We start from the raw sequence: 26655 nt of genomic DNA on the forward strand, positions 1-26655 counted from the left end.
AAGGACGGACGCTCAGCCAACTGACGAAGCGAACGAAACCATGAAGCGCTTAGCCAAAAAGGGGATATAACAAATTGAAGGCTGTTTGTTTGTACATATAGGATACTAGCTGTGAAAAAGATTTTATAGCAGACGAAAAATTATGAAATTAAATGGAAGCAAGCTTGCTGCTGCAAGAAGAAGAAAAAAAGAAACGTAAAACACTACAAAGTACCTTACAAGCACAATTGACCGCTTGGAAATTCGTTGCGAGAGCAAAGTGCACCTGCGATCTACAGTAAAAGTATATGCACACTAGGGTGGTCCAAATATGAAAAAAGTGAAAAAGTATAGGCGGTATTTTAATGCTCACACGATGTCCTACGATTGTTGTATAGCGGAAAAAATTATACCCCTGTTTTATTTTATTTTGAAGTAAAAAAAATATTAGAGGTCACTCAAAGCGCTCAAAGTTTTCCATGCATTTTATATTCTTGAAAATCACTATTTTTCCGCCGGAAAACTTTTATTCTCTTCAGAAGAGTTCTAGTAATAGGACCATTTTTTAATACTAGCCATTTTGTTGGGTCCCCCATTGCACTTTTGGGGGTTTTTAGAGGACCTACCTATATAGAATAGTTAATATTAAAAATTTGTTAAAAAAAATAATTTGGTATTATTATGAAAAACCTCCCGAAGATAAATAAGGTTTTCCGTCCGAAAAATATTTCTACGAAAAAATTTTTTTTCTTATAAAGTATATGGGAAACTTTGAGCGAACTATAAATTATTTTTGATTTCAAAATCAAAAAACAGGATATAATTTTTTTCGGTATAAAAAATCCCGCTTTACTTCTCTTGGACCACCCTAATGTACACACATATAGCTATTAATAAAAAAAAAGCGAGACAGAAGAAGAAAATCTGCGCAAACAATGTAGAAACTGCTAAAAAAGAAGCTTTTGTGTTTGAATCGAAAGAGGAAGTGCAAGATGGAAACGTATTGCGAAAGCGAGGAGAGCAGCTGATGGGGCGAAGCAAGTACTAATGATTTTTTTTTTTTTTTTTTTAATTAAATTTTATAACTTCTTTTCCTCGTTCCAACAGTTTGTTGTATTTCAAAGGATTCACTAGCTCGAGTTTATTTTTATGTGTAACTATTTATGCATGTATGTATGTATGTATGTATATATGTTTGTATGTACCTACAAGCAATAGTGTTGCAGGTGAAATGGCTCACAAAGAATTGAATAACTAGCGCTTATGTGCGGTAAAGCGATTTTTGCGCTTGTGGCAATAAATGTGGGTTGCCATAATACCGNTTTTTTTTTTGTTTATTTATTTCAATGTTGATGATCTTATATACTAAAATAAACAATAGTTTTCATTTAATAATACAATTATACAATGACTCTAGACGAGTTCTCATGTACTTGGCGGGCTACATATGATATAATATAACATTTTATTAGTTGATAACACTTATGTGTAACCGCTTTAACTTAAAGCTTGTATGAATCAAGATTATGTTGCAAAGAAAAAAAAACATTAAAAAACAATGCCTGATTAAATATTTATAGTAAAAGATAAAATTGAAGCCATATAAGTATGTACATATAAATAAAATAGATGTGCGTACATAAACAGTCACATTTAAAGCCATTCGTACGCACATACGCATTTACTATGCATATTAGGGTGGTTCAACATCTTTTTTTTCAGCCAATTCAAGAATTCAAAATATCAAAAATAGGGGAAATAAAATTTTTTTCTAGAATCGCTACACAATCCTTAACCCGCCGAAGTGTCCCGCGTCTAACTAGTAGTAGTAAAATGAACTTCGCACTTGTAAGTGCAGTATATCTACGGTGACCATCCGTTCTGTTTTTTGCAGGACCGTACTGTTTTTCAAAGGTCGGTCCTGCGTAGTTTTTCAAACCTGAAAAACCTGAAAATGTACTGATTTTTTCCAGGTGTCCTGCATTTGTCCCGCATTTTCATCGTTATTTTAAAATTATCGGACAATGGATGGTTTTTTTCAAAAAAGTGTTTTTTGGTACTTTTCGTAGCTTTTCTTCAATATCTCATGAAAAAATCTCCCAATCAACGTAAGCGACTAACATATCGAAGGATTTTGACAAAATATATAACTTGTGGCGACTTCAATGAAAATTATTAGTGCTACAGACGACCATTTGCAGTTTGTCGTCAAAGTCGAAAAAAGTGAGATTTTCAATCAAATACACAGTTTTATTCGATAACTTTTTTCATTAGTTTAAAAATTCGATAAAGGAGATATATCATTACAGTAAATTTTGAGCCAAAGATAATGAAAATCGGATTAGAAATATAGATGCTATGCAGCCTTTGTAACTCGTCGTTTACGTCGATTCATGACGTCGATTTTTGATAAATAACTGCGAAAAGTACCAAGCAACAAAAAAAGGGTATTGTTTTCGTTTTGAACGACTCAAAATTTGCCTATAAAATAATCCTTTAAAGATTTTCACTTTTCGTGCTTTTGCTATTATAATATGTTTTACTATACTTTTATAAATATTCATGTAAAAAAGATTAATATCGATGGAGAAAAACGTGATTAATTTTTAAAGCTTAAAATGTATTAAGAATTTTGAATCATAAATAGTCTTTTGATATTTTTATACTACGTAAATATATGTAGGCATATTTTTGAAAAATTGTCCTTCATTTTGAATCCATATTTATGGTCACCGTATGTATATCTGCCTATGACGAAGCTTCAACACAATCTACCCGTCAAACAACACAATTTGATTGAGCTGAGCTGTAGGATCGCACACATTATGATTTCTGCGTGCGAATTACTTATTGTCGTACGTTGTTGTAGTTAATCTCATCAGAACATCCTAACCAAAAGTTCAATTCCAATTTCTGGTACACCCTAATGTGCACTTTCGCCGGAACTACATATTTGTGTCGCTGAATTGAAATGAAACCACAACAACAAAAATTAAAAGCATCAAAGAATTTCGCACAATACCTAAGAGCGAATATAATCCTATTAAATTTATTTTAGTATCTAGTTTTTTTTAATAAGTTATTGTTATGGCATTACTGGTAATTGCAGTTAATGTCTGTATGTATAAAAGCTAGTTCGTACAATACACAAAAGGATTGTTAAGTTAATAAGCTCAAAGCGAAATAAGCCGTTGAGTTTCAGTTTCAAAGTGCACTTAAATATATATTTGCAAATTCGTAAAACAAAAAAAAAATGATGGGATAATAGAATTTTAATTTATAATTACCTTTGAGCATTCCTCAAAAGTTAATAATGCAATATTTTTTGCTTGCTAAAATACATAAGTAGTTTTTTATTCAATTAAGAGTGCATAAATTAATAGTGAACTTCTTTTGACAAAAATTATCTCTGCATACTCGTATTATCATTTTTTAGTGAACAAGAATCAAAAAAATATAAGTGGCCGTAATTTTACTAGAATTATATGCGCAGTATTTGATAAGAAAGAATATAAAAGAAAGACATTTTGGTATTATACAATTTGACTATTGAAACGCTTGCTAAGATTTGTGGGTTAAGTTAGTTTGAGGAGGTTGTCCCAAGTAGGGAACGCAATTAAACTTTTGTGTAATCAGTTATCCGGATATCCGTTCGCATATTGGAAACGAAATTGAAGCTTTTGTAAAGTCTTTTGTTTAACTGTTTCAAAGAAAACTATTAAGAAAAAGACGAGGCTGAGGATACCGAAAAAGTAAAGATACAGATAGAGGAAGAAAGATTAAAATAAAGGTAATTATAAAGAAGAGGATATAAGTAGATAGAGACACAGACTCAAGCTTGGAACTATTTCGGAATTTTGGGCAGTCTCGGGACTTACCGATATAATATAATATATAATCGATATTTTTATCGATAGATTTATTGATTTGGGTATCGATATTTTTATTGATTTCGATTTTGTTTTTGATTTTCATATCGTTATTTTTATCGAGTTTGCTACCGGTTTTTTTATCGACTTGTTATCGATATTTTTAACCGACTTTGTTATCGATATTTTTTATCGATTTGGTTATCGATATTTTTATCGATTTGTTTATCGATATTCTTATCGATTTGGTTATCGATATTTTAATCGATTTTATTATTGATTTTGATGTCGATATTTTAATCGATTTTATCATTCATTTTGATATCGATATTTTTATCGATTTTATTGTCGATATTGTTATCGATTTTGATATGGATTTTTTTATCGATTTTGTTAGCTATATTTTTTATCGATTTTGTCATCGATTTCGAAAATCTCGTAATGGTCCCGATACTCCTTAAACTTCTAGAAACCTGGAAGTAGTCTCGAAAAAATCCCGGAAATTCAGAAAGAGGCCCTAGAATCTCGAAACTCCTGAAATAGTCCCTTAAATAACAAAATACTCTCCAAAATCTCGATATAGTCTCGAAAATGCTTGATATCGCAAAGCTGTCTCGAAAATTCTGAAATTGTCTCGAGAATTCCGAATTTTTTCATATTTTTACACTGAGGAAATATTTAGTTAGGATATAATCAGGTCATAAGTACTAAGTCGTTTTGTAGCCAGTATTTGGTAAAGACAACGTCTCTAAATACTTTTGTTCGCGGGAGTTAGGGAAACGTGCTAAGAATGTTCACATTATTTTAATTTTGTCCAAATTAAAACTCGAATTCATCGTATCTTAACAAAATCATTCAAAGTGTAATTATGGTTAAATCTACTGAATTATTTATTCAAATTCCATTGACACAAAATTCTATTGTGGTTGATAGATAATCAAAATGCGCGTATTTTTGTAAATATTCCACCCATACATATATCTGTCATACTAAGTAATGCCAACAATCATTGCCATTTCAGGCTACACAGGCAAAAACTGTCAATACGAATCCGATCCATGCAATTCGGCTGAATGTTTGAATGGCGGCAGCTGCGTTGGCAATTCAACACATTTCAGGTAAGTTCACTCATGACAATTTTCAGCGGTGAGCGTTGCGCTGAAGGGTGCTTGTCACAATCGATTACGTATTTATTGCTGAAATTGATTGTGATTTTTGATGATATTGTCAAATGAAAATGCACACAGGCAATACTCGTACCTACATACGTACAAAAATGCATTGAAGTAGACGTTTAAATTTGTTTCTTTTTCTGGTAGCTGATAAATATGTATGCATGTACATATCTACATCAAAACTTAAACTATAAACTACATACATACTTATAAACATTGTTTCATCATACGAAATAAGAAAAAAATTTACACAATCAAATAAGTTAACGCAGAAAAAAGGCATTTATTCACTCGCTTAAATTCAATAGACGCGCGTGTATTCGCTTTGCGAGGGGGTGTGAGGTGTTTGGTGGGAGAATGAAAGCGAATTTTCTACCGCAAATGCACAACACAACCACCACAACATACGTATACACACAATGACAAAAACGACAATTAAAGCTACAACAGGTAAAACAATTAAAGCCACAGGCGACAAAAACAACGACTATGAGTTTGCCTATGTGGCGCATTTAATTGTGCAATAAGAGAAGCGAATGAATTTATATTTGTGTGAGTACGCAAAAGCATTCAAACATTTGCACGTACAAATGTGCATTAGGATGGTCCAAAAACGGTAAAGTCGAAATTTTAATGGGGAAAAACCACTTGAACGTAAAAATGGTATGGAATTCTTGACAATCAATATTTTTCGATCGGAAAGCTATGGTTCTCTTCAGGAGACTTCCAATAATAATACCCAATTGTGTATTTAACCATTTTTTAATACTAACGATTTTTGATTGGTGCCCGCATTGCATATTTTGGTTTTTTTTGGGGTTTTTTTGGGGGTTTTTGGCGGACCTATAAGTTTTAGTTACTATGAAAAAAATGGTTAAATAAAGAATCGAGTATTGTAGAGAATCTCCTGCAGAAAAGCAGAGTTTTCCGATCGAAAAATATTGAGTTTTAAGAGTTTTCCCATATAAAATACATGGAAAACTTTGAGCGCTTTTGATTTCAAAATAAAAAAGAAGGGTATATTTTTTCTGTATCGAACAATCCTAGGGGGTTAGAGCGTGAAAATTCCGACTTCACTTTTTCTCATGCATTTTTTTTGAACCACCCTAATGCACGTATACATATCTATGTATGTATATATAGCCGCACTTTATAAATAAGCTTTTATAGGCAAATATACAAACCTGCAAACAAAAGTATTTCAAATAAAATAGTTAGAGCACATATTTGTTAACTTTTAGTTGGATTTCCAAGCAAATATATATATATTTACATAGACACACGCGCACATAAGTACATACATATGTGCGTCCATGTAAATAAGCCTCAAATAGCGCCGCTAGCATTTCACTCACCCCCACCACGCGACCACCATCATCACCACCCTCGCCATCGCCACCGCCACCGCCACCAACTAACTAACCGCACCCGCATAGAAATGCATTTAAGTTGATACATACATACATACACGCATATGTACTCACGTATCTTTTATGTTCTGTTTATTTTGATTTTCACTATTTGTGTGTGCTTAACCAGATGTGACTGCACTCCAGGCTATACCGGCCCACTGTGCCAACACAGCCTCAACGAATGCGAATCATCACCATGTGTACACGGCATTTGTGTGGATCAAGAGGATGGTTTCCGTTGTTTCTGTCAGCCGGGTGAGTATACAATATTGTTTGCGAAATTTCATTGCTTTTCCACGGTTACTTTATTCGGCTTTGTTTTCGGTTTGGGTTTTGTTTTGGTTGCATCGCTGCAATAAGAGCGACTTTTTTCGCAGTTAAATGGTAAACTAGTCTACGTACGCATGAATGCAGCAAACCATATTTATGTACGTTTGTATATACATATGTACAAACATAATGGTAAAATAAGGTGCATTTTAGACAGAAAAAAAAATTTCAAACTTAAAGCAAAAGGAATTTAAAACGATACCAATCTAATACGAAGTGCTTGTTCGCATATCTTTTGTTTCTCTTGACAATAAAAATATATACACATAATTTGCTCTTTGAAACAACAACTAAAATTAAAAGAAAATAAATTAGAAAAAGAAAAGCTAAGTTAAAAAAGAAACAATAAATAAAAAAAAAAGTTTCTTAAAGTTAAATAAAATGTAAAAATGTATAAATATTTTTTCTAACAAAATCCAAAATTTAAACTAATATTTAATTAAGAAGAGAAAAACAATAACATGAAGAAAAACCTAATATAATAAGTTTAATTGTTTATTTATATTTGACCGTTAATTGAAGATTCTGTAGATTTTTTTGAGCTCAAGGCCGGGTAGACTGGCCACCAGGCGCAGCCGAATGTATATTTATTGCAGTTTCTATAAATAAAATGAATTTAAAAAATATTTTTATTTTAAAAACCACAACAACTAAGAATTAAAACGAATTAAATTTAAAACAACTAATTTAAAAATTGCAAATTACATTAAAAACAGGTTTTTCCTTTTACACCAATAAAATCTAAGAATTAAAGAAACTATTTAAGAAAAAAAAATAATAACATTACAGTTAGAAAAATAAAACAAGTTTCCATGAACTACATGAAGTTAAAAAATTAATTTTTCTTAATAAAAACTAAGAATTGAAATTAAAAATATATAAATTTTATATTTTAAATTACATTAAAATTAAAATTAAAGGAAACTCAATTGAAAAAAAACTATACACAAAATTAAAAACTAAACTAAATTTAAAAAAATATTAATTTTCCAAGAATTAAAAAAAATGAATAGAAATTAAAAAAATTTTAAATTATGAGATCTAAAAATTAAATGAATAAGCAAACATTAAATAAAATATACATAAAATAAGTTTCCGAAAAATTTTATGATTTTCGAAATATACATTAAACAAAAAATAAAAGCAAAAAGTTAAAATAAAATAAAAGTAAAGATGAAATAAAATAAACTTCTAAACATTTAATTTAATTAAAAATATATATACATACATACGTTTTTCAAAATAGTAAAATAAAAAAGTGATAAGAAAACTAAATTCAGGAAAGACAAAAAGGAACATTGAATTATTAAAAAGCAATATTTTTCATTTTAAAACAATAAAAACTCAAAATTAATAGAAAATTAAATTTAATAAAGGATAAAATTAATTAAGACAAAAAAATAAAATAAGTTTATAAAATTAAATAATATTTTAAAAAATATTTTTCTTTTTAAAACAATTAAATCTAAAAATTTAAATAAAATCGATCAATAAAATCAAATTATAAAAAGTATAAACCATAATAACTACCTAAAAATTAATTTGAATCAAAAAAGGAAATATTTTCTTAAAAAGAATAAAATATAATTAAAAGATAATTAAATTGCAAAAAAAGGAAAAAGCAAAAAGACATAAAATAAGTTGCCAAAAATTAACTTATTTAAAAAATATATATGTATATTTTTTTCTTTTTAAAACAGTAAAATCGTAGAACTAAAAGAAAATAAAGTTTACAAAGGAAAAAATAAAAAAAATCTATCTAAAACAAGTAAATTAAAATCAATTTTTTTTTTTACCTCCCACTTCTATCATAGTTGCGTACCTCAAAAACTACTTCACCGATCTCGACCAAATTTGATACACACATTGTGGTTAGCCTCCTTAAACACGGTGTCGCATATTTTTGAAATCGGACAAAACTTACTCTCCCTGAAATATAGCTAGGTTTGAGTTGTTTGATTTTTCCCGATGTGTGCTCCACGAACGTGGGTTTTGTACGATTTCCGAAATATTCAACACGGTGTGTGTATCAAATTTGTTTGAGATCGGTCAAGCAGTATTTGAGATACGCAAATATGATAGAAGTGGGAGGTGTCACGCCCATTTTCTTAAAGTTTACATATAAAAATTTTTAGTAAATATTGATGAACTCCTTAGACAGACAGCTCAAAAAATCACAAATAAACTTCGACAATTTTAATTCAATTTCATTAAGTGAGGTATCGATTTATTCGAAAATAAATGTTCTTTTAGGTAAATACTACACTTTTGTTTTTAAAAGCCGGATGAAAAATAGTCAATCCTATTTATACATACAAACAAACATGCACTCCATTCAACATACATAAATTGATAACAAACGACAAAGCATCACATTCATTTTATTTGACATTCAAGCGTTTCGCACGCGAAAAAAGTAAACAAATTAAATTCACGAACTGTTTCGTATGACAAACGAAATTTAGTTGGTAAATGGTGAATACCGAATGAACGAACGAGCACTTTAAGTGACAATCGTTGTACGAAGGCGAAATGAAAAATTCAATTAGAATACAGTAAAATGTGACGCAAATCAATATTCGGTTCGACACTGCGGAGTTCAAAAACACAATAACCAAAGTGATGGCGACATTTGGAAATAAACAAGTGGCATCACAATGGAAATGAAGAAGAAGAAGAAGAAGAAGTAAAAAGTGTTTTTTTTATTTTTTTTATTTATAAGTATGTGTGTAGCTAAATAGAAAAAAAAGGTGTGCGTACGTAAATCCCCACAAATAGCAAAGAAAGAAAACCTTCTATGCAAATGTCTCTCCCTTAGGAGCGCAAGACAAACAAAGAAATGAATGAAAATGCAAATGCGTACCGACAATCCCAGTCTCCCCAGTCAGCGCCAGCTAAAGTATCAAAACAAAATGTAAACAACATTTGAAGTTGGAAAAAACAAAAAAAAAATTCAAAACCATCTAACAACTGTCAACCAAATGGCTACTTACTACTACGCTTTTACTGGCGCCACTTTCAATTTGTATTTATGCGTCTGCCCTGAGCGCTGAACCCACATCAAAAAAATGCTTCTTTGGAATTGACCCGAAAATTTCTATGCGCATAAATTGCAGCATATCACCAAAATAACTTGCGCTAATGAAATTCCCTTATAACGCCAAATAGCGAATGTAATTTTTATCATCTTGTGATGGGAATATCCACTTTAAATGTGTGGTTAGAATTTTCTTTTTCGGCTATTGGAAAGTTGAGTATTTACCCAAATTTAAGGCATATTTGGCAAAGAAAAATTCAGAATGACCGAACGTATATCTTATACTAAATATTAGAGGGAATTCCAAGTGCTAACATATTTTTGTTTTATTTACTTCTTTATATCACATTTTATATAACCACAATGATTATACAAATATTGACGTTTTTTTATATCAGTCATATTAAGGTGCTATGTAGTTACGGTTCAAAAATTTATTGTACTATACAAAATTAGTTTTGAATTGAGACACATTTCGCATTTGGTTTTACTTCGTGTTTAAAATTAAATTTTGTAATAAAAATAAATGTAATGATAAAGAAGAAATTAGACAAACGGTTAGGACAAGAAAGTGAAGGAAAAGTTAAAAATAAAGACGAAAATGAGAGCAATGAGAAATACATAAGAATCAAGACAACTGAAAAGTTACCAAGTTTATTGAAATTTTTCGATGGGAATTGAAATAAATTCAGTCATAAAACAATTATTTATCGTAATTTTTTAATTACCGACATTTATCGCCTCATCAAAGGTTATAGTTTTAGTATAGTATAGTATCGAATTATTCAATGAGTTGTTGAAATTTATAGACATAGAAACTTAGTTGTCGTAATTTATGGCTAATTGTCGAGCTATAAAAATAATGAAATTTATCATGTTATCGATATTTATTCAGTTATCATTAGTAATAGTTAGCCAAATTTATCGGGCTATCGTATGACATCGAGTTCCCTCAACTTATCGGGTCATCGATATTTATTTATTTACTGAAATTTGCCGATTTATCAAATCAAATTTTTTGGAAATTTTCAAAATATATCGAATTATCGAAGTTTCCAATGTTATATAATATAATCAAGGTAATATATCGAATTTTATCGTGTTACCAGAGTGTAACGAGTTATAGAAATTTTTCGATAACTTTCGAAAAATATGTAGCTATCAAAATTAACCAAGTTATGGGCATTTATAGAGGCATACAAAGTTTATGGAGTTGTCGACTTATCGAGCCCTCGAAACGCGCAGTTATCGGAATTTATCGAAATTGGTCGAACTATCGAATTTTGTTGAGTTATCGGATTTTAGCATTTTTTAAATTCATCGAATTATCGATGTGTATCTAAAACATTATCGAAATTTATCGAAAAAATGGAATTTATCGGGTCAATTCCAAGTCCTGCCAAAGTCCTCTAACGATATCCAAAGATATAAAAATTGTTGTCACGTTTGTTTTTTTCAAAGCAGAAGATTTTGCGGTAAGTAATTTTTTACCTTGTAAGTTAAACGGCGTGGTAAATTTGGACAGTAACTGGCATTTCTAGTACGTAACAAGTCTAGTTTCGTACTTTTCTTGCTGCAAACCTTAACAATTATAACTAAGTAATAAATTCTTTATGTCACAGAAATTTCGAATACTGCATAAGAAGTCATGCAATTTTAAGTAATTTTCCGCACCGCCTTTATATTTTTGACACACATTTTCCAGTTCATAAATCATTTGTGACATATCATCTGCATAAATCTCATTAAAAACATTTCCATTAGGTTTCGTTTCTTTACTGATGCCAATACTGAATATCTATTTTCTTTCACTAAATTTTTTCCTCATTTTCTTCTCTTCCATTTCAACCATATATTTGCGTTACCAACCACGACTACTACCGCGCTACTGCTACTGATGCTGCTGGCTGCCATCATCCTTGCGACACCGTCACACACACACACACATACACACCCGCATGTCTGCTGATTGCATTCATCGACCCGTGGAATCGCAGGATTCGCTGGTGAGCTTTGCAATTTCGAATATAATGAATGCGAATCGAATCCATGTCAAAATGATGGCGAATGCATCGATCACATTGGCAATTTCGAATGTCGCTGCACCAAAGGATATACCGGTGCGCGTTGTCAAATTAAGGTAAGCTTCAACTTTCAATGTATGTATGTATGTATGTGAATGAATTTATTACACATTTTTTTTTGTCTTGCTCCCTTTAACTGTGCATGTAGTAAGTTCGTAAATAAAGGTTTTGTGTAAATTTGAGAGAGTAGTTATGGTACCTTGGTACACAAATAACTTAATTTGCAGTTAACTTTGTTGTTTTTCTGGTTGTCACCCTCTTTCGCAAGCAATTTGGGGTTCGCTAATGAAATTTCCACATCTTCCTGCAGTGCACTTATCGAAATACTTATTTATGTACCTATGTACTTTATTTTGTTTAAGACTTTGTTGTCGAATTGATTTCACTTACATTTCATTTTATAATGTGTGTGGCCGTGTATATGTAGTTTTGCAATTATTTGGTGCATTTCGATTACCATATGCGAAGTCAAATGCAAAATAACTCTCTCAGGCTTGTAAGAAAGCAATTTCAGTACCAAGTTACAAAAAAAAAAAAAAATTTTTCTCCATAATATACATCCGAAAAATTTTGCAATTTTCTGATTACTATTTCCCTCCTTTAGTGCTTTATTTATTCATAAGGCATCATAGAATGCCGCGGTGTTCAAAATTTTGTCCTATAAATATACAATACCTTTCATATATATGTATGTACATAATCCAATGCATTATTCAAAACATACTTATCTGTGTAAATACGTATGTACGCTCATACTGTATCTCCTTTAACCATCTATGCTTTCGTGTCCATTCCAATTTATTTAGGTGGATTTTTGCGCCAACAAACCCTGTCCGGATGGACATCGCTGCATTGATCACGGAAATGATTTTAGCTGTGAATGCCCGGGAGGACGCAATGGCCTGGATTGTAATCAAATGCCACGAAAGGTAAGTCATGATTTAAGCAAAAGAGTTTGTTTTTTTATATATGCATAACAAAATGCCACAGGCACACACACACTATTTACATACACCCGTTAGCTAAGGAAATGAAGGGAAGTGAAACCTAATTTCCTTTTTTTTGGGAATGGTAGACTGGTAGACATTTAGGTTTGTTTTGAAAAGCTGTCTTGCGTAAACTGGTTTTTTTATCGGAGTGACTATATTTTTCATGAAATGGAGTATTAAATGACTCCTTTAATCAATCTTCAATCCCAAAATAAATATCTAAATACAAAGCTCTTTGACACAACTCCTCAAATTATAACCAATGATCGAAAATAACCGTTAAACGTTTTATTTTTCGACCGAGAATAACCGTTATTTTGGATTTTTATCCGCTATTCGTATAAAATATTCCGCTGATTGCGGATACGAAGTCAGAATATAAAAAAATAGAGCTGTTTTTAAGATATAGCCGAATTTCGGCTTTTTTTGAGATCTGAAAAAAGGCTCCTCACATCATTGCAATTTGCTTTGAATAAAAACTATATTCACATTAATTCCTTTTTCCATTAGCATTTTCATCGGGTAATGAGCTTAGCTTTAAGTTTCAAGACTCTAGGCTGTACATACTTGCAAGTGAAATTAAATAAAAGCTTGTAAAAAATAGTCAAAAATCGTTAAAACAGCGCATCCCTATTTGATTGCCCTCTATCGTTCATATTTACATAAACACATACACAGACATACATATTTATGTTTGAGCGTTATTAGTTTTGCGCAACATTTTACAGAGTTTCACTATTTTCCAACATAAAGATTTTCTCTTTGCTTCAAATGAAATAGGGCATGTGAACCAAGCAGCTGAAATCAATTTGCATCACTGTTTTTTTTTCACCAGATTTGTTTACTTTGACGAAGAATTAGAGGTAAAAGAAAATGCAATTTTTCACTACAAATCTTTGCAAAGCAATCACAAAGGCAGCCACTAATACCTAAACAACAACTGAAGTCTCATAACAAGCTCTTTGAATTTTTAATGAGTTTTTAGTAAAGTTAGTTTAGTACCTAATCATTGACTTAGTTAAACAGCATTAGAGCAGCCTTCAATTTCAGTATTTTACTGCTTCTTTTTACATAAATTTCATAAGACACTAATTTGGAATGCATTTATTCAGTTCACATAGCATAACTTACTTATTCAGGTTATTCGCAAACGGAGGCCTATATACCCGCAAATTGGAAAAAATTTTGGAAATAAAACAACAAAAATTCAATTCGGTTGCATTAAAGCTGTTTAAAGAAATACATATTTATGAATTTTAATCCAAACATTCAAGGGCACATATGCATATATACAACAATCTGGTCTCTTTTAAATGAAAAACTTTCCAAAAAACGTCAGGCTAGATACCTCAATGCCAAAACCAGATAAAATACGCTAACGAGGGAACTCAAAGATCTCTTGCAAAAAGAACGCAACTCCCAACTTCATCGTTATCTCAGTAACCTTTAGACAAAGGCTGTTAGCGACCCTCTAGAAAGCAACAAAACAATTCAAGAGGCCAACTCTTGTGCCAGAGTCCAGCGTCAGAATGGAAAACAACTAATGAGCTAAAAGCGATCTCTAAAAAGCAAGCACATTTGCACGTCATCTAAAAATCGCGTTTAATACACACCAAATTGAACACTCTATCCATACTACACAAAAAGTAAGACAGACTCTCGAACATCCTACCAAATGGACCCTCCTATAAAAAAAAAATGGTCAAAACTTCAAGTTAAATCATCGCTATTTAATTGCTGGAGAAATACTAAAATAACTCCTGACTTGCATTTATAAGGTCTCGTTGCACCTCAATGGAAATTTTCTCAAGTAAAAATGATTCCTAAATCAGAAAAAAGTGCAGTCAAACTTAAATCATATCACCCGATCAGTTTGCTACCCATCAAGATGCCAGTAATAAAAGAACGAAAGAATTCACTAATTCGGTTTCAGAAAAAAAAAAACACAATGGAACTAGTGCACAGGCTTGTAAATTGCATCCAAATTGGATTCGAATAAAAAAATTTTCCACAGCTGCATTTCTCGATATATCTGAAGCTTTCGATCGAGTATGCCATGACGTCTTACTTCGAAAAATAAAGAATAACCTTCCCTTTAACTATTACATGCTGATTGAGCCCCATCTTAAAAATCGATTTTTCTTTGTTAAGCGCAAGTCGAAGAGCAGTCTAAACACTACTAAAGTTCAGCTGGTGTACGTCAAGATAATGTCATGGGTCCCACCCTATATGCGCTATATACAAACGATTTACCAGCATCAGAAGGAGCAACTGTTGGCACATTTTCAGACGAGACTGTGGTTGTTGCTCTAGATATCCTTCCACAACTGGCATCGCTTAAGCTCCAAAACAGCCTAAACAAAATAACCCAGTGGCTGAAAGATTGGCGAATTAAGTCACATGAGTTAAAGTCTATCCGAGTTACGTTCTCCCTTAAACGTAAAACCTGCACAGCCGTTAAACTCAATAACGTGCATATTCCAAAGCGTGATGAGAGAAAATACTTAGGCATATTGAGGAATTTAAAAAAACCATCTTTCCTTACACTCACATCAACTTATCGTACCACAACTCACTTCACCTCACCTAACTTAAAACACCAGTTTATTTTTCGATTTCTTATGGTTATTTTTATTGATTAATTGATGGATATCGATTCATTTATCGATATTTTTTATACCCGAGCGCACTTGTGCACAAGGGTATTGTTCACATAACGGTTGTTTGTAACAGGCAAAACGAATCGAGATAGATATAGACAAATGTACACATAAATGATCAGAATGAAAAGAGAGGACTGTCTGTCCGTCCGTCCGTCCGTCCGTCCGTCCGTCCGTCCGTCTGTGCACACGATAACTCGAGTAAAAATTGAGATATCTTAACGAAACATGGCTCGTGAACTTCTTTTGGGCATAGCACGGATGGTATTGAAAATGAGCGAAATCGGACTGCAACCACGCCTACCTCCCATATAACGGTAATTTTCAGATATACGAGAACTGAGATATTTTAGTAACTACTGAAGATAATTCACTCAAAATTGATATTTACAATGATTTTTAGACGAAAAATAAGAATATTAAAAAATTTTGGAAAATGTGTATATCTTGGTAACCGCTGCACCAATTTCTTCCCAACTTGACACAGTTGTTGGGCCCTGGCACAGCATACCAAATGGCCGAAAATTTTTTAAATCGGACAAGAACCACGCCCACCTCTCATATAACGGTAATTTAGAGAAATACAAAATCTTCGATAAATCAGTAAATATTAAAGCTAATTTATTCAAAATTGATGCTTGCAACAATTCTTTACCAAGAAATACGTTTATGGTAAATTTTTGAAAAATGGGCGTGGCACCGCCCACTTATGATCACATATATGTATCTCGGTAACCGTTCTACCAATTTATACCAAACTCGGTATGGTTATTGTGCTTGCCACATAAAAGCAAAACATTGAAAATTATTGAAATCGGACTAAAATTACGGCCGCTTTTCATATAACGGTAAATTTCGGAAATGCTTGAAACAGCAATATTTCGAAATTTAAGGACGCTAATTTGCTCAAAATTGATATACCCCGGCTTACTACGTAGCGGTAGCTTTCGGAAAGGTGGAAAACATATATTTAATACTTGCGCCGGGTATTTAATGTTCGGCTCCGCCCGAACTTAGACTTTCTTACTTGTTATCGTTTTTTTTATTGATATATATATATATTGATATTAATCGATATTGTTATCGGAACATATATCGATGTTTTTATCGTATTTTTATCAACCAGTTTATCGATATTTTATCGATATATGTCTTTATCAAGTTATTTATCGACATTTTTCACGATTTATTTAAACGATATGTTTATTGATATTTATTGTAAATTTCGGTATAGTGCCAAGAACCTCAAAAATTCTAGAAACCTCTAAGTAGTCTCGAAAACTCTGAAAAAGTCTCGGTTTTCTCGAAATAGCCTCGAAAGTCCTAAAAACCCGAGGTAGTCTCGAAAATCTCGAAATGGTCCCGAGAATCCAGAAATAATCCGGCCAATACCGATTATCTTTAAAATCTCGAAGTAGTCTCGAAAATCCCGAAATAGTTAATAAATTAACGAAAATCGTTAAATAGTCCCCCAAATGAAAAAGTAACCCCGAAAATACCAAAATAGTTTTTAAATCTCGATGTAGTCTCGAAAATCCTATACGTGCCAAAGCAGTCTCAAAAATTCTGAAATAGTCTCGAAAATCCAGAAATTCTTTATTTTTACGGGATGAGCACTGCCCCATAGGAATTCAGACGGCACGGCTTAATATGGCTGCGGACCCGATGTGCAGCAACGGTCTGGAGGACGATGAGGTGGAATCATCTCAGCACTCTCCTCTCAGCTGCACTGCCTCGTGTCGTACTTCATGGTTGTTCTAGAAGAACTCTCTAGATTTTGCATCAACTGCTTGCGGAAGTTCATAACCAGCACCCAGTGCTTTTCTTGCTTTACTTGATTACCTATGGTACCGTTCCAAGATAAACTTTTTCTTTTTTGTGGTAACACAATGGACATTCAGTAACTTTCTATGTAAGCCCCTTCGAGGGCTGCCACCTCAGCTAAGCTAACCCAACTAGTCAGTAGTCTTGTGCGTGAGCGAAAAATTTACTTTATCATTTACTTATCATTTAACATTACTCTCTTGAAGAATGTCACTTTAAATTTTACCTATTTGCATACAGCTAAAATTTATGAAACCCGCTTATTAGCAATTCCATCAACATTAAATAAATACTAAACATCACTTATCGCCTGAGTTATCACAAAACATTTATCAAAAAACTAAGTTCATATTTTTCCGCAGCCTCCATCCACTGAAATAATTAACAAAATTTATAATCATTTGCGCCATGCTAACCACACATTAAATCGTCATTATGGCAACGTCCACCCACACTGGCTGACTTCATGAGGAACTTTAATATGCTATCCGCACACACACACACACACACACACATACACACTAACGCGCTTTTACTTATGTATATAGTATATGCATATTTTACACATTAGAAAATTTACTGGCATAATTAAATTTTACTTTTCACTTTTTCTCAGCAATGCAACGAGAATCTCTGCAAGCATGGCGGCACATGCTGGACCAGTGGCGCTTCCTTCTACTGTGCATGCCGACCCGGCTATACTGGAAATATGTGTGAAGGTAAGTTGGTGTTGGCGCTACTTGATGCGCTCCAGGGTGTAACTAAGCATAATTTAGAGATGACATCAGTGGCTGTAGTCGAGAAGCCGCAATTCAACTGCACGCGGCGTACGCTGACAGTAGTGGAAGTGCGGCTGCTGTGTTGATATGTGGGTTACATAGCAGCTACTTACATATGTATGTATGTATGTAGTATGTAAGTAGGCGCTTGGCATGCGACTCACGTGTCATACATAATTCTTGTCATTATGCCAAGTGGTATGCAAGTAGTCAAATTAATTATATGAAACTGCTAAATTTTTAAAAAGTAAGAGAAAGAGTAAAATTTATATACTATAGTTAAGCAGCAACTTATTAATAGAGCGACAGAAAGCGCGAGCATGTATTACTGCTACTAAACCAAAAAAAAAGACGGCATAAAGAGATTTACTACTAGTCATTAGGCAAATTTTAGTATTCGGCCAAGACCACTACAGCGCTTAAAATATTTGTAATAACAAGTTCAGTAGGTATATATGAAGCCTCTTCTCTGCAAAATTAATACAGGTAAAAAAAAAATCAGCTATAAATTTGAAAATTCGGTAAAAAGATTTACTTTTAAATGGAGGACAAAGTTTTGATTCACTTTGGATTCACTTGCTAGTGTCTAATCAAACGAATATAATCCCAAAATTAAAAAAAAAAATATTTAATTCAAAATGGCCGATCCAATACATTTCTGATAGTTACGTTCATCCTCTCTCTCCAAAATTGGTTCAGGTAGATCAAATCGGTTATAAACTTGAAATTCGGAAAAAATATTTACGTCGGAATTACAAATGGCATTTCTGAAAACCAGAAGGGGGAAAACGTTTTAAAAATTTATTGAATTCGCTCGAAACTGGTTACGACTCTGACGGATCTAAAATGGCGGAAATTTAAAAAAATTCATAGTCGTAACTATTCGTCCTCAGCGACCCAAGAACCCCAGAGTAACGAGCTTCAAGTGAGTCCAATAATGTTTCAAAACTTTGTCTGCCATATTGGATCCACCATTTTGGATTTCTAAAAATGCCACCCAACATATAAAATTAATATTTATATTTTGTACCAATTCTGGCAAGAGGAGAGCTTAAGTTGACGAAGAATGCCGCATATGGGCGATTCCACGTAAAGTAATCAAACGTTTATATTTTTCTCGTATATGACATTTTTTTCTTTGTTTGAATATAGTTACCCTTGAATTTTGAGATTTTGTTACTTTAAAAAGCAAAAATAATTTAATTTAATTTTTAAAAACTTATTTTTACTTTTATTTTTATTTTTTGGTTTAGATTTTATTCTTTTAAAAAGAAAAATATTTTTTTCCAATTTCACGTAATTTTTATGAAATTAACACTCCTATTTTTCTTTTTAACTTAATTTTTATATAAAAAAAAATATGTATTTTAAGCTTCCGAAAATTGCATATAGTTTTATGTTCTTTGTTAATAAAACTTTTTTATTTTTTAACTAAATTTTCTTTTAATTTTATGTGCCATTAGTTTAAAAAGCAAAATATTTATTATTATTTTCAATTAATTTTTATAATTTTTTGTTTTCTTTTATTTAATTGTATGTATTTCTCTTTTTTTTAATTAGCCCTTTTGTAATTTTTATATTTTAGCGTTTTAAATAGAAACCAATTTTTTTAATTTCGTCTAATTTTTAGATAATAAATTTTGTCTCATTTTGATAAAATTTTTTCATTTTTATTTTTTATTTAATTATCTATTGATTTTTTCGCTTTTATTGTTTTAAATTATTATTTTTTATTATTTTAGTTTAATTTACTTTTTAGTAGCTTATTTATTTAAAATATTTTTTAAATGGTTTTTCTTTAGATTTTATTGTTTTTAAAAGAAATCATATTTTTTCATATAATTTTTAGATATTGACTTTATAAATTTTTTTCTTGTTAAAATTTAATTTCTTAGCTTCATTTTCTTTTAATTTCCAGTTTTTATGTTTTAAAAAGAAAAACATAGATACATTTTGTGTTTGGAAAGACTTTTGTGAGTTGAAATACAGTTGCCACAATTGCCCTGTTAATCCAGTATTTTTTGAAAGGTAGGTAGTGAAAGTTTCAGGGTTTTACGCTACACAGCATATTTTAATAATTTTCGAATCAAAAAAAAAATTTGAAATCAGTTTCGACCGATTTTTTCAAGACGCATATCAATGCAATTTAAGAAAAAATTTAAGTAAAAAATAGGTTGGAGTTTTTTGAGTGAAGGAAACGATTTTTTTATTTTTTTTTTTTTAAGAAACCTGAGGTTTGCAATCGCACATACTTACATACTATATAGTAATTGTGCGTTTTAAATACCTTCTCATATGAAGCCATTTATTCTAATATAAGTAATTCATTGCCTAGCAACATAACTATACACAAAACACTGTAATTTCACTAACTTTTTTCATTTCTCACTAATTTCTTATACTCTTTCTTTTATTATTATTTTCTTCCTCCTTTTTCTCTTACAAAACTATGGCTTCAACTTAAACTTCCTACAACTACTTTTCGCATACTTTGCGGCTGCTGCTGTTGCTGTTGCTGTTGCTGTTGCTGTTGCTGCTCCAGATGAGTTTGTGGTGGAGACCGTCGTTAGTTCCAGCGAGTTTATGGTCGACGATACGAGCGCCAGAAATTTTAATGATAAAACTTTCGGTTCATCGGTTGTGTTAAAGAGCCCCATTGAATTGCATAATGCTTACTTTGGTGCGGGAGTATTGGCTGCAGCCGTATTCATTGTTGCCGTTGTGGTAAGTACATACATACATACTGCAGTATAATCGTACTTAGTCTATTCTATGTATACTGTCATCAGCATCGTTATTTTCTCACTCTAAGGATATTAAGTATTTATGCTTGAAATCTCTTTACGACTGGCAGTTGTGTGTGTGCGTTGGCGTCTTTTTGGCTCATTTAAACTAAAATTATGTGATACTTAGCACATTCCGGCAAATCATTACCAGCACCATCATCAACATACTTTCTATTTATAATTTGCCTGCATGACCACGCATGAATATTGCCCTCTAGATTTCTTCTTTCCACATTTTATTGCTTTCCTAGAAGATTTAGGTTGGGTTTTTCGTTTTGTAAGTGGTTTTAGGAAATTTTGCCTGGCCTGGGAAAAAGACTGAGACTAAACCGACTACAGACGTGGTCAAGAATAAGTCTGACTTAGATGATTAGTGATTTCTTCTCATCTAAAGTTCAAGAGATAAAACAGATACTACGTTGCCAGGGAGTTGAAAAAATATGAATGGAAAAAATCAAAAATTTATGCAAATCGGTAGGGTAAAAATCGATTATTCCAGAAAAATGCGAGAGATTGGGGTTGACTTCTTACAATGTTTTAATATTCGTTAATTTAAAATGTTTCGCCATCACAGCGCCATCTAGCGGGGAAACAAATATGCGTATTACGTCTTGTCTCCTTTAAATTAGCAAAATCCAATAACTAATAAAGATTACTCGCTGCACGATGGAGATAAATAAGGGCTTCTGGACATGCAGCTGTGTTTTTTCGATCCTTCATACTCTTACGTCCGCGCACTGTGTCAATGTGGCCAGCCTATTGGCGAGATCAATTCGTGATTGTTCTAGCAGAAATACAGGGAGATTTAAAGACGCCGCATTAAAGTACATATTCGAGTATGAAAGCTGCTAATTTTTTGAGAACCTATGCAAACATTTCAGGTTCTATGTTTTGAGGGCAAGCACCACTTAAGGGCAAAGGCAGAATGTAAGCTTTCGAAAAGTCTGCAATCTTGTAAATCCGTTCTTTTTATTAAAAAGGAATGACAGCCCTGAAAATATTTCTCTTCACATTTCCAATATTCTTACTGTAATCGGAAAATAGAAACGACTGGCATGTTGGCCCAAGTCGGTGGCCGCTTACAAATTGAAACATAAAGAGGAAGAAGAAAGGTAGTGTTAACTTTGTCTTATTTTTATTTATGATTTGGAATCACTTGTATTTACATACATACATATTTATGCACATTCGCACGAGTATGTACATTAGGGTGGTTCCTAAAAATATCAATATCAAAATTTTGTGTGGGGCACCCCTTTATTTTGTTTTACGTATAGACAACCACAAAATTTTCTAAATTTAAAAAAAAATTTGGGGTTTGATAAATTATTTATTTTAAATCTTATAAATTTGACATTTTGTTTAAACCAATTCATATAAATTCATAAACTCTCTGAATAATATCTGGTAAAAGTTAAAATTATTTTAAATTTTTGCGAGTTAAAAAATCAATATATTCAAACCATGGTTTGCTACCTCTAACCATTTTTTTCCGTTTAGTTCAACGAACCGTTATGTGTTGCGAACTTTCTTAACAATTTATTAAATTCGCTTATTACAAATTTCAAATACGCTTTTGAAAACTAAAAGCGGAAAATTCAATATATCCCAGAAACCTGATAAGTGGAATTTTAGAAAAACTTTCTTATTTTAAGGGTAGCGTGTCTGCAAACCTAATTAGTGGTATTTTTAAAAGAAATTTCTTATTTAAAGAGAAATGTATAGTGCAGTTGACAGCTGCCAAGATTCTAATTTGGCAAAAAATACGTTTTCAAAATTTTTTGAGAAATTGACAGTTGATTTGACAGCTGTCAACTATCAAGATATAAATTTTTTGTCATATTCGCATTTAGCATGACTATAATACTATGTAGTAAAGTTGTATTAAGGTCTTAGCAGTCGTTCTAATTTTTTCCGTAAAACATGGCCTCTCCGACCACTGTGCGCAGCATGATGTTGATATTTTTAAGTGCCACCCTAAGGTTTGTGTAGTTTTACAATGGCATGCGCATTAATTTTACTTACTTTTATTTACTAAAAAATTTTCAAATTTTAAAGCAAATTTCAACTGAGTTATTTACCTGGCATTTAATTAATTTTCATCCCCCCAGTCCGCCTCGACATGCTCATTTATCTTCGTTTTCTAATTTACTACCAAGGGGCCATTTTCTTTCATATATTTCTCACCTGCCCTCTCTCTCTTTCTCTCTCTATATGTCTCCCCCATACAGGTCGCCATCTGTCACTGCAAGGTTAATCAGACATACCGTAAATTCTCAACACGTTCTTCCACATTCTTTCCCATTCTGGGCTTCGGGCGACGCAACAAATCCCAAAGCAAACTCAACAAACACTGGCTAAGCGGCAAGGGACTGGGCGGTGGCGGTGGCGGCGGCAGCGGTGCTGGCAATGGTGTCGGTTCATTGCGCTCATCCGGCTCCACGACATCGCTGACGCGCGGACACCTGCCCTCAGCGCACAACGGTGGAGGTGGCGGTGGCGGTGGCGGCTTAGGCTGCGGTGGCGGTAGCGGCTTAGGCGGCGGTGGAGGTCATCAGTCACATCAGCGACAACAGCAGCTGCAGCAGCAACAGCTGGGCGGCCAAATGCACGAGCGACCGTTTCAACGGCATTTAGCGATGAATTTGGAGAATGACATGTATTATACAGTTGATTTTAGTGAAAATTCACAACACTCACCGTTAATACAGTGAGGCAGAGATAAACGTGCCACAGTGGTGGCGTCAACGGCCGTCAACAGTGTTGCCGCTGCTGCTGCTGCTGTGGGCAGAGTTGTGGTGCGAGCGCTGGTGGGCGTTGTTGGCAATAAGGGGCGAACTAGAGCTATTATAGGTGATGTACGTGTTGGTGGTGTGCGTGTTGATGGGCGAAGAGTGGACGATGCGGCAGCGACGGCGTTGTCGGCAATGACAACGACAACGACAACGACGGCGAAGGCGACAGCAAGAATTAGTGCTGAACGCACCAGTGATGGTGCCAAAAGCAGTAATTACACGAATTATACGNGCAGAGTTGTGGTGCGAGCGCTGGTGGGCGTTGTTGGCAATAAGGGGCGAGCTAGAGCTATTATAGGTGATGTACGTTTTGGTGGTGTGCGTATTGATGGGCGACGAGTGGACGATGCGGCAGCGACGGCGTTGTCGGCAATGACAACGACAACGACAACGACGGCGAAGGCGAAGGCGACAGCAAGAATTAGTGCTGAACGCACCAGTGATGCTGCCAAAAGCAGTAATTATACGAATTATACGAAAAACAGCAGCAACAACAAAAACACGCACACTACTAGCTGGTTAGTTAAATTTACGAAACGTTCTTATTAATGGCCAATCGCTGCTAATGATCGTCCTGGTTAATGGCGATGATTATGTGAACGCTGCTGATAATAATCGCAAAATAATTCTAATTATAATTGAAAATAGTATTTAGTAAAATTGCACAGTCAATACGATTATTTTAGCATTGCTGAGGCAGACTTCCTGCAGCAGTTGTGTAAAGACTCAGCTTCAGTGACAACAACTGCAATTTTATTGAGAAAGGAGCGTGAATTTTGCAGCTGTTGTCGATGGCGATGTCGCTGTCGCTGTCTGTCTCTGCTGTGCTGTGCAAGTGGAAGTGCTACCAGCGAAATGCTGCTGCAGCTGGTATTGAAATATTAATTGAAAGTTTTAGTATTCCAATGCGTAGGTACATACGCGCTGACAAAAACAAACAGACAAAGCGCATAAATAGGTATGTATGCAAGTACTTATGTAAAAGTAGCTGTGTAAATGAAGTGCTAAGCAATTGAAAGTAGGTATTTACGACGAGTACCAAAGGCGGACAAAATCAAACTGAAACTTTAATAAGCTTAATTGCAGTCTAAATAATTCAATTTACAAAATGCAGAGATGAATGCGTAAAACTTTATGTAGCAGCAAGCGCAGGTGCCATTTAAGCGCTAATAAATTAACAAAAATTAAAATAAACAGAATTTTAAGAAAATGAAAACGAAAATTAAATACTTGAAATAAAATGCGAGAAATTCACAAGTGACAAATTTGCTTGTTATATTTATAAAGAAAATTTACTTAATTAGTGTTTTTCATAGCGCTTCAAGTGTACATGCAAACGAACTGAAGAACTCTTTGTGCAGACTTGACACTTCAGGCTTAAGGTTTAAAATACTAAGTAGCAGGTTGAAGAGTGGGTTAAAGTTTAGTTCAATAGAAAAAAAAAAATATGACACAGAAATTATGGATTATGACAAAATAAAAATTAGATATAGAAAAGTATGTATATTATACGAGTAATAAAAAATAAACACTTCGGATGCCAAAAGACAGCACTGTGGAACAATTTAGTTAGTATATTTTGGCGCCTCAACGAAATAATGGCCAAACATTAGCAACCTTGCGTGGTAGTTAAAGCCAAAAAAGGATTTCGCTCCTCCTCTACACAATTTTCTTTTACTGTGGTTTTAAGCTCAAAATTGTTGGTCCAAAATTGAAAGTCCGATTGCAAGTACTTACCTACATCTATTCTAATTTTTTAAACTATTCTCCAAATAAAGCTTTTTTAAAGCTCTTTGGATTGATAAACATATTTATATATATTCAAATATTTCCTTCAACTTACTTCTTAACTGAATTTGTTTTTTTGACCAGGTGGCAACCCTCTCTTGAAATGCTTTCAAAACAAAGCTTTCTTTCACATCTTTCATTTGAAATCCATATTAGATTAGATAATTCATTTGTCTTATTAATTAAAATTAATTGAACTCTTAAGCTAGAGGCAACCCTATTTAAATTAATTTCGATTAAATGATTAAACTAAATTTGGTTTTGGAACAGGTGACCACCCTCTTTTAAAATGTTTTCGAAATAAATTTTTCTTAAGCACAGTTTGAGATCCATATTTTAATATTTCTTAAAAGTGAGTAGGAATTTTAACCAACTGGCAACTCTCTATAAAATTATTTTCGAAAAACTATTTTTTAAGCCTACTTCATTTGACAACAATAAATATTGTAATATCTAAATATTTTATTTACTTATATTTTTGATTATATTGACTTTTAAACAGGTGGGAATGCCCTTTAAAACTTCGTTCAAGGGAATGCTCTCCTAAATTCCTTTCATTTGACATCTACAGTGTGTAATATTTCAATTAACTTTTTGATTAAAAAAGTTTATTTTTTAAAGAAGTGGCAACACTCATAAATAAAATGTTTGAGAGTAACATTTTTGAACCTCTTACATATTCTGCACATATTGTAATACTTCATTTGATTCTTAAATAAAAATCAAATTTTTGCTTATAATGAAAAATATTAAAAATATCTTCTCTAAAGTTTTTTTAAAGGGGTCAAAAAGACCAAAATGGCAGGTGTTATAGGACTGAAATTCTTATTTCAAAAGTTCTCACTAAATTTGAGGTTTATTTATTTATATAATTACATATTTACATATTACATATGAAATTTACGCCGAAAAAGTGAGCGCTTTGAGCCACTATAAAAAAAAAAAATAAAATTATGATGAGGTGAAGCAAAGATTTACAGTATTTAGTCAGAAATCGTTCCTGTACACACAATTACAATATCTTCCGGACTAAATCTGACAATTTCTGCCTAAATCCTGTACATCTGCCGGTTAAAGAGATATACCAATTATTTCGTTAAGGCCCTGAAATGGCTTAGTTCCACAGTGTAATAAAACTCACAAAACTA

At 32.7% G+C, this 26655-nt stretch overlaps 1 protein-coding gene across 1 annotated transcript in view; it reads left to right on the top strand.

The window, feature by feature from the left end:
- The window catches only part of LOC108372538 (fibropellin-1-like), a 29402-nt gene extending 5459 nt beyond the window's left edge, over positions 1-23943 (top strand). The window contains exons 2-9 of the mRNA XM_017628256.1: positions 4870-4966; positions 6563-6690; positions 11800-11942; positions 12693-12815; positions 17976-18078; positions 20681-20862; positions 23156-23422; positions 23453-23943. Of these exons, the coding sequence (XP_017483745.1) occupies positions 4870-4966; positions 6563-6690; positions 11800-11942; positions 12693-12815; positions 17976-18078; positions 20681-20862; positions 23156-23422; positions 23453-23638 (1229 nt within the window). The 3' untranslated portion in view covers positions 23639-23943. The remainder of the gene's footprint in view (positions 1-4869; positions 4967-6562; positions 6691-11799; positions 11943-12692; positions 12816-17975; positions 18079-20680; positions 20863-23155; positions 23423-23452) is intronic.
- Positions 23944-26655: the final 2712 nt, after the last annotated feature.

This window comes from Rhagoletis zephyria, unplaced genomic scaffold, assembly GCF_001687245.7.
Source record: "Rhagoletis zephyria isolate East Lansing unplaced genomic scaffold, Rhagoletis_zephyria_1.1 Rzeph_scaffold_05849, whole genome shotgun sequence".
In the NCBI taxonomy this organism is placed as follows: Eukaryota; Metazoa; Arthropoda; class Insecta; order Diptera; family Tephritidae; genus Rhagoletis; species Rhagoletis zephyria.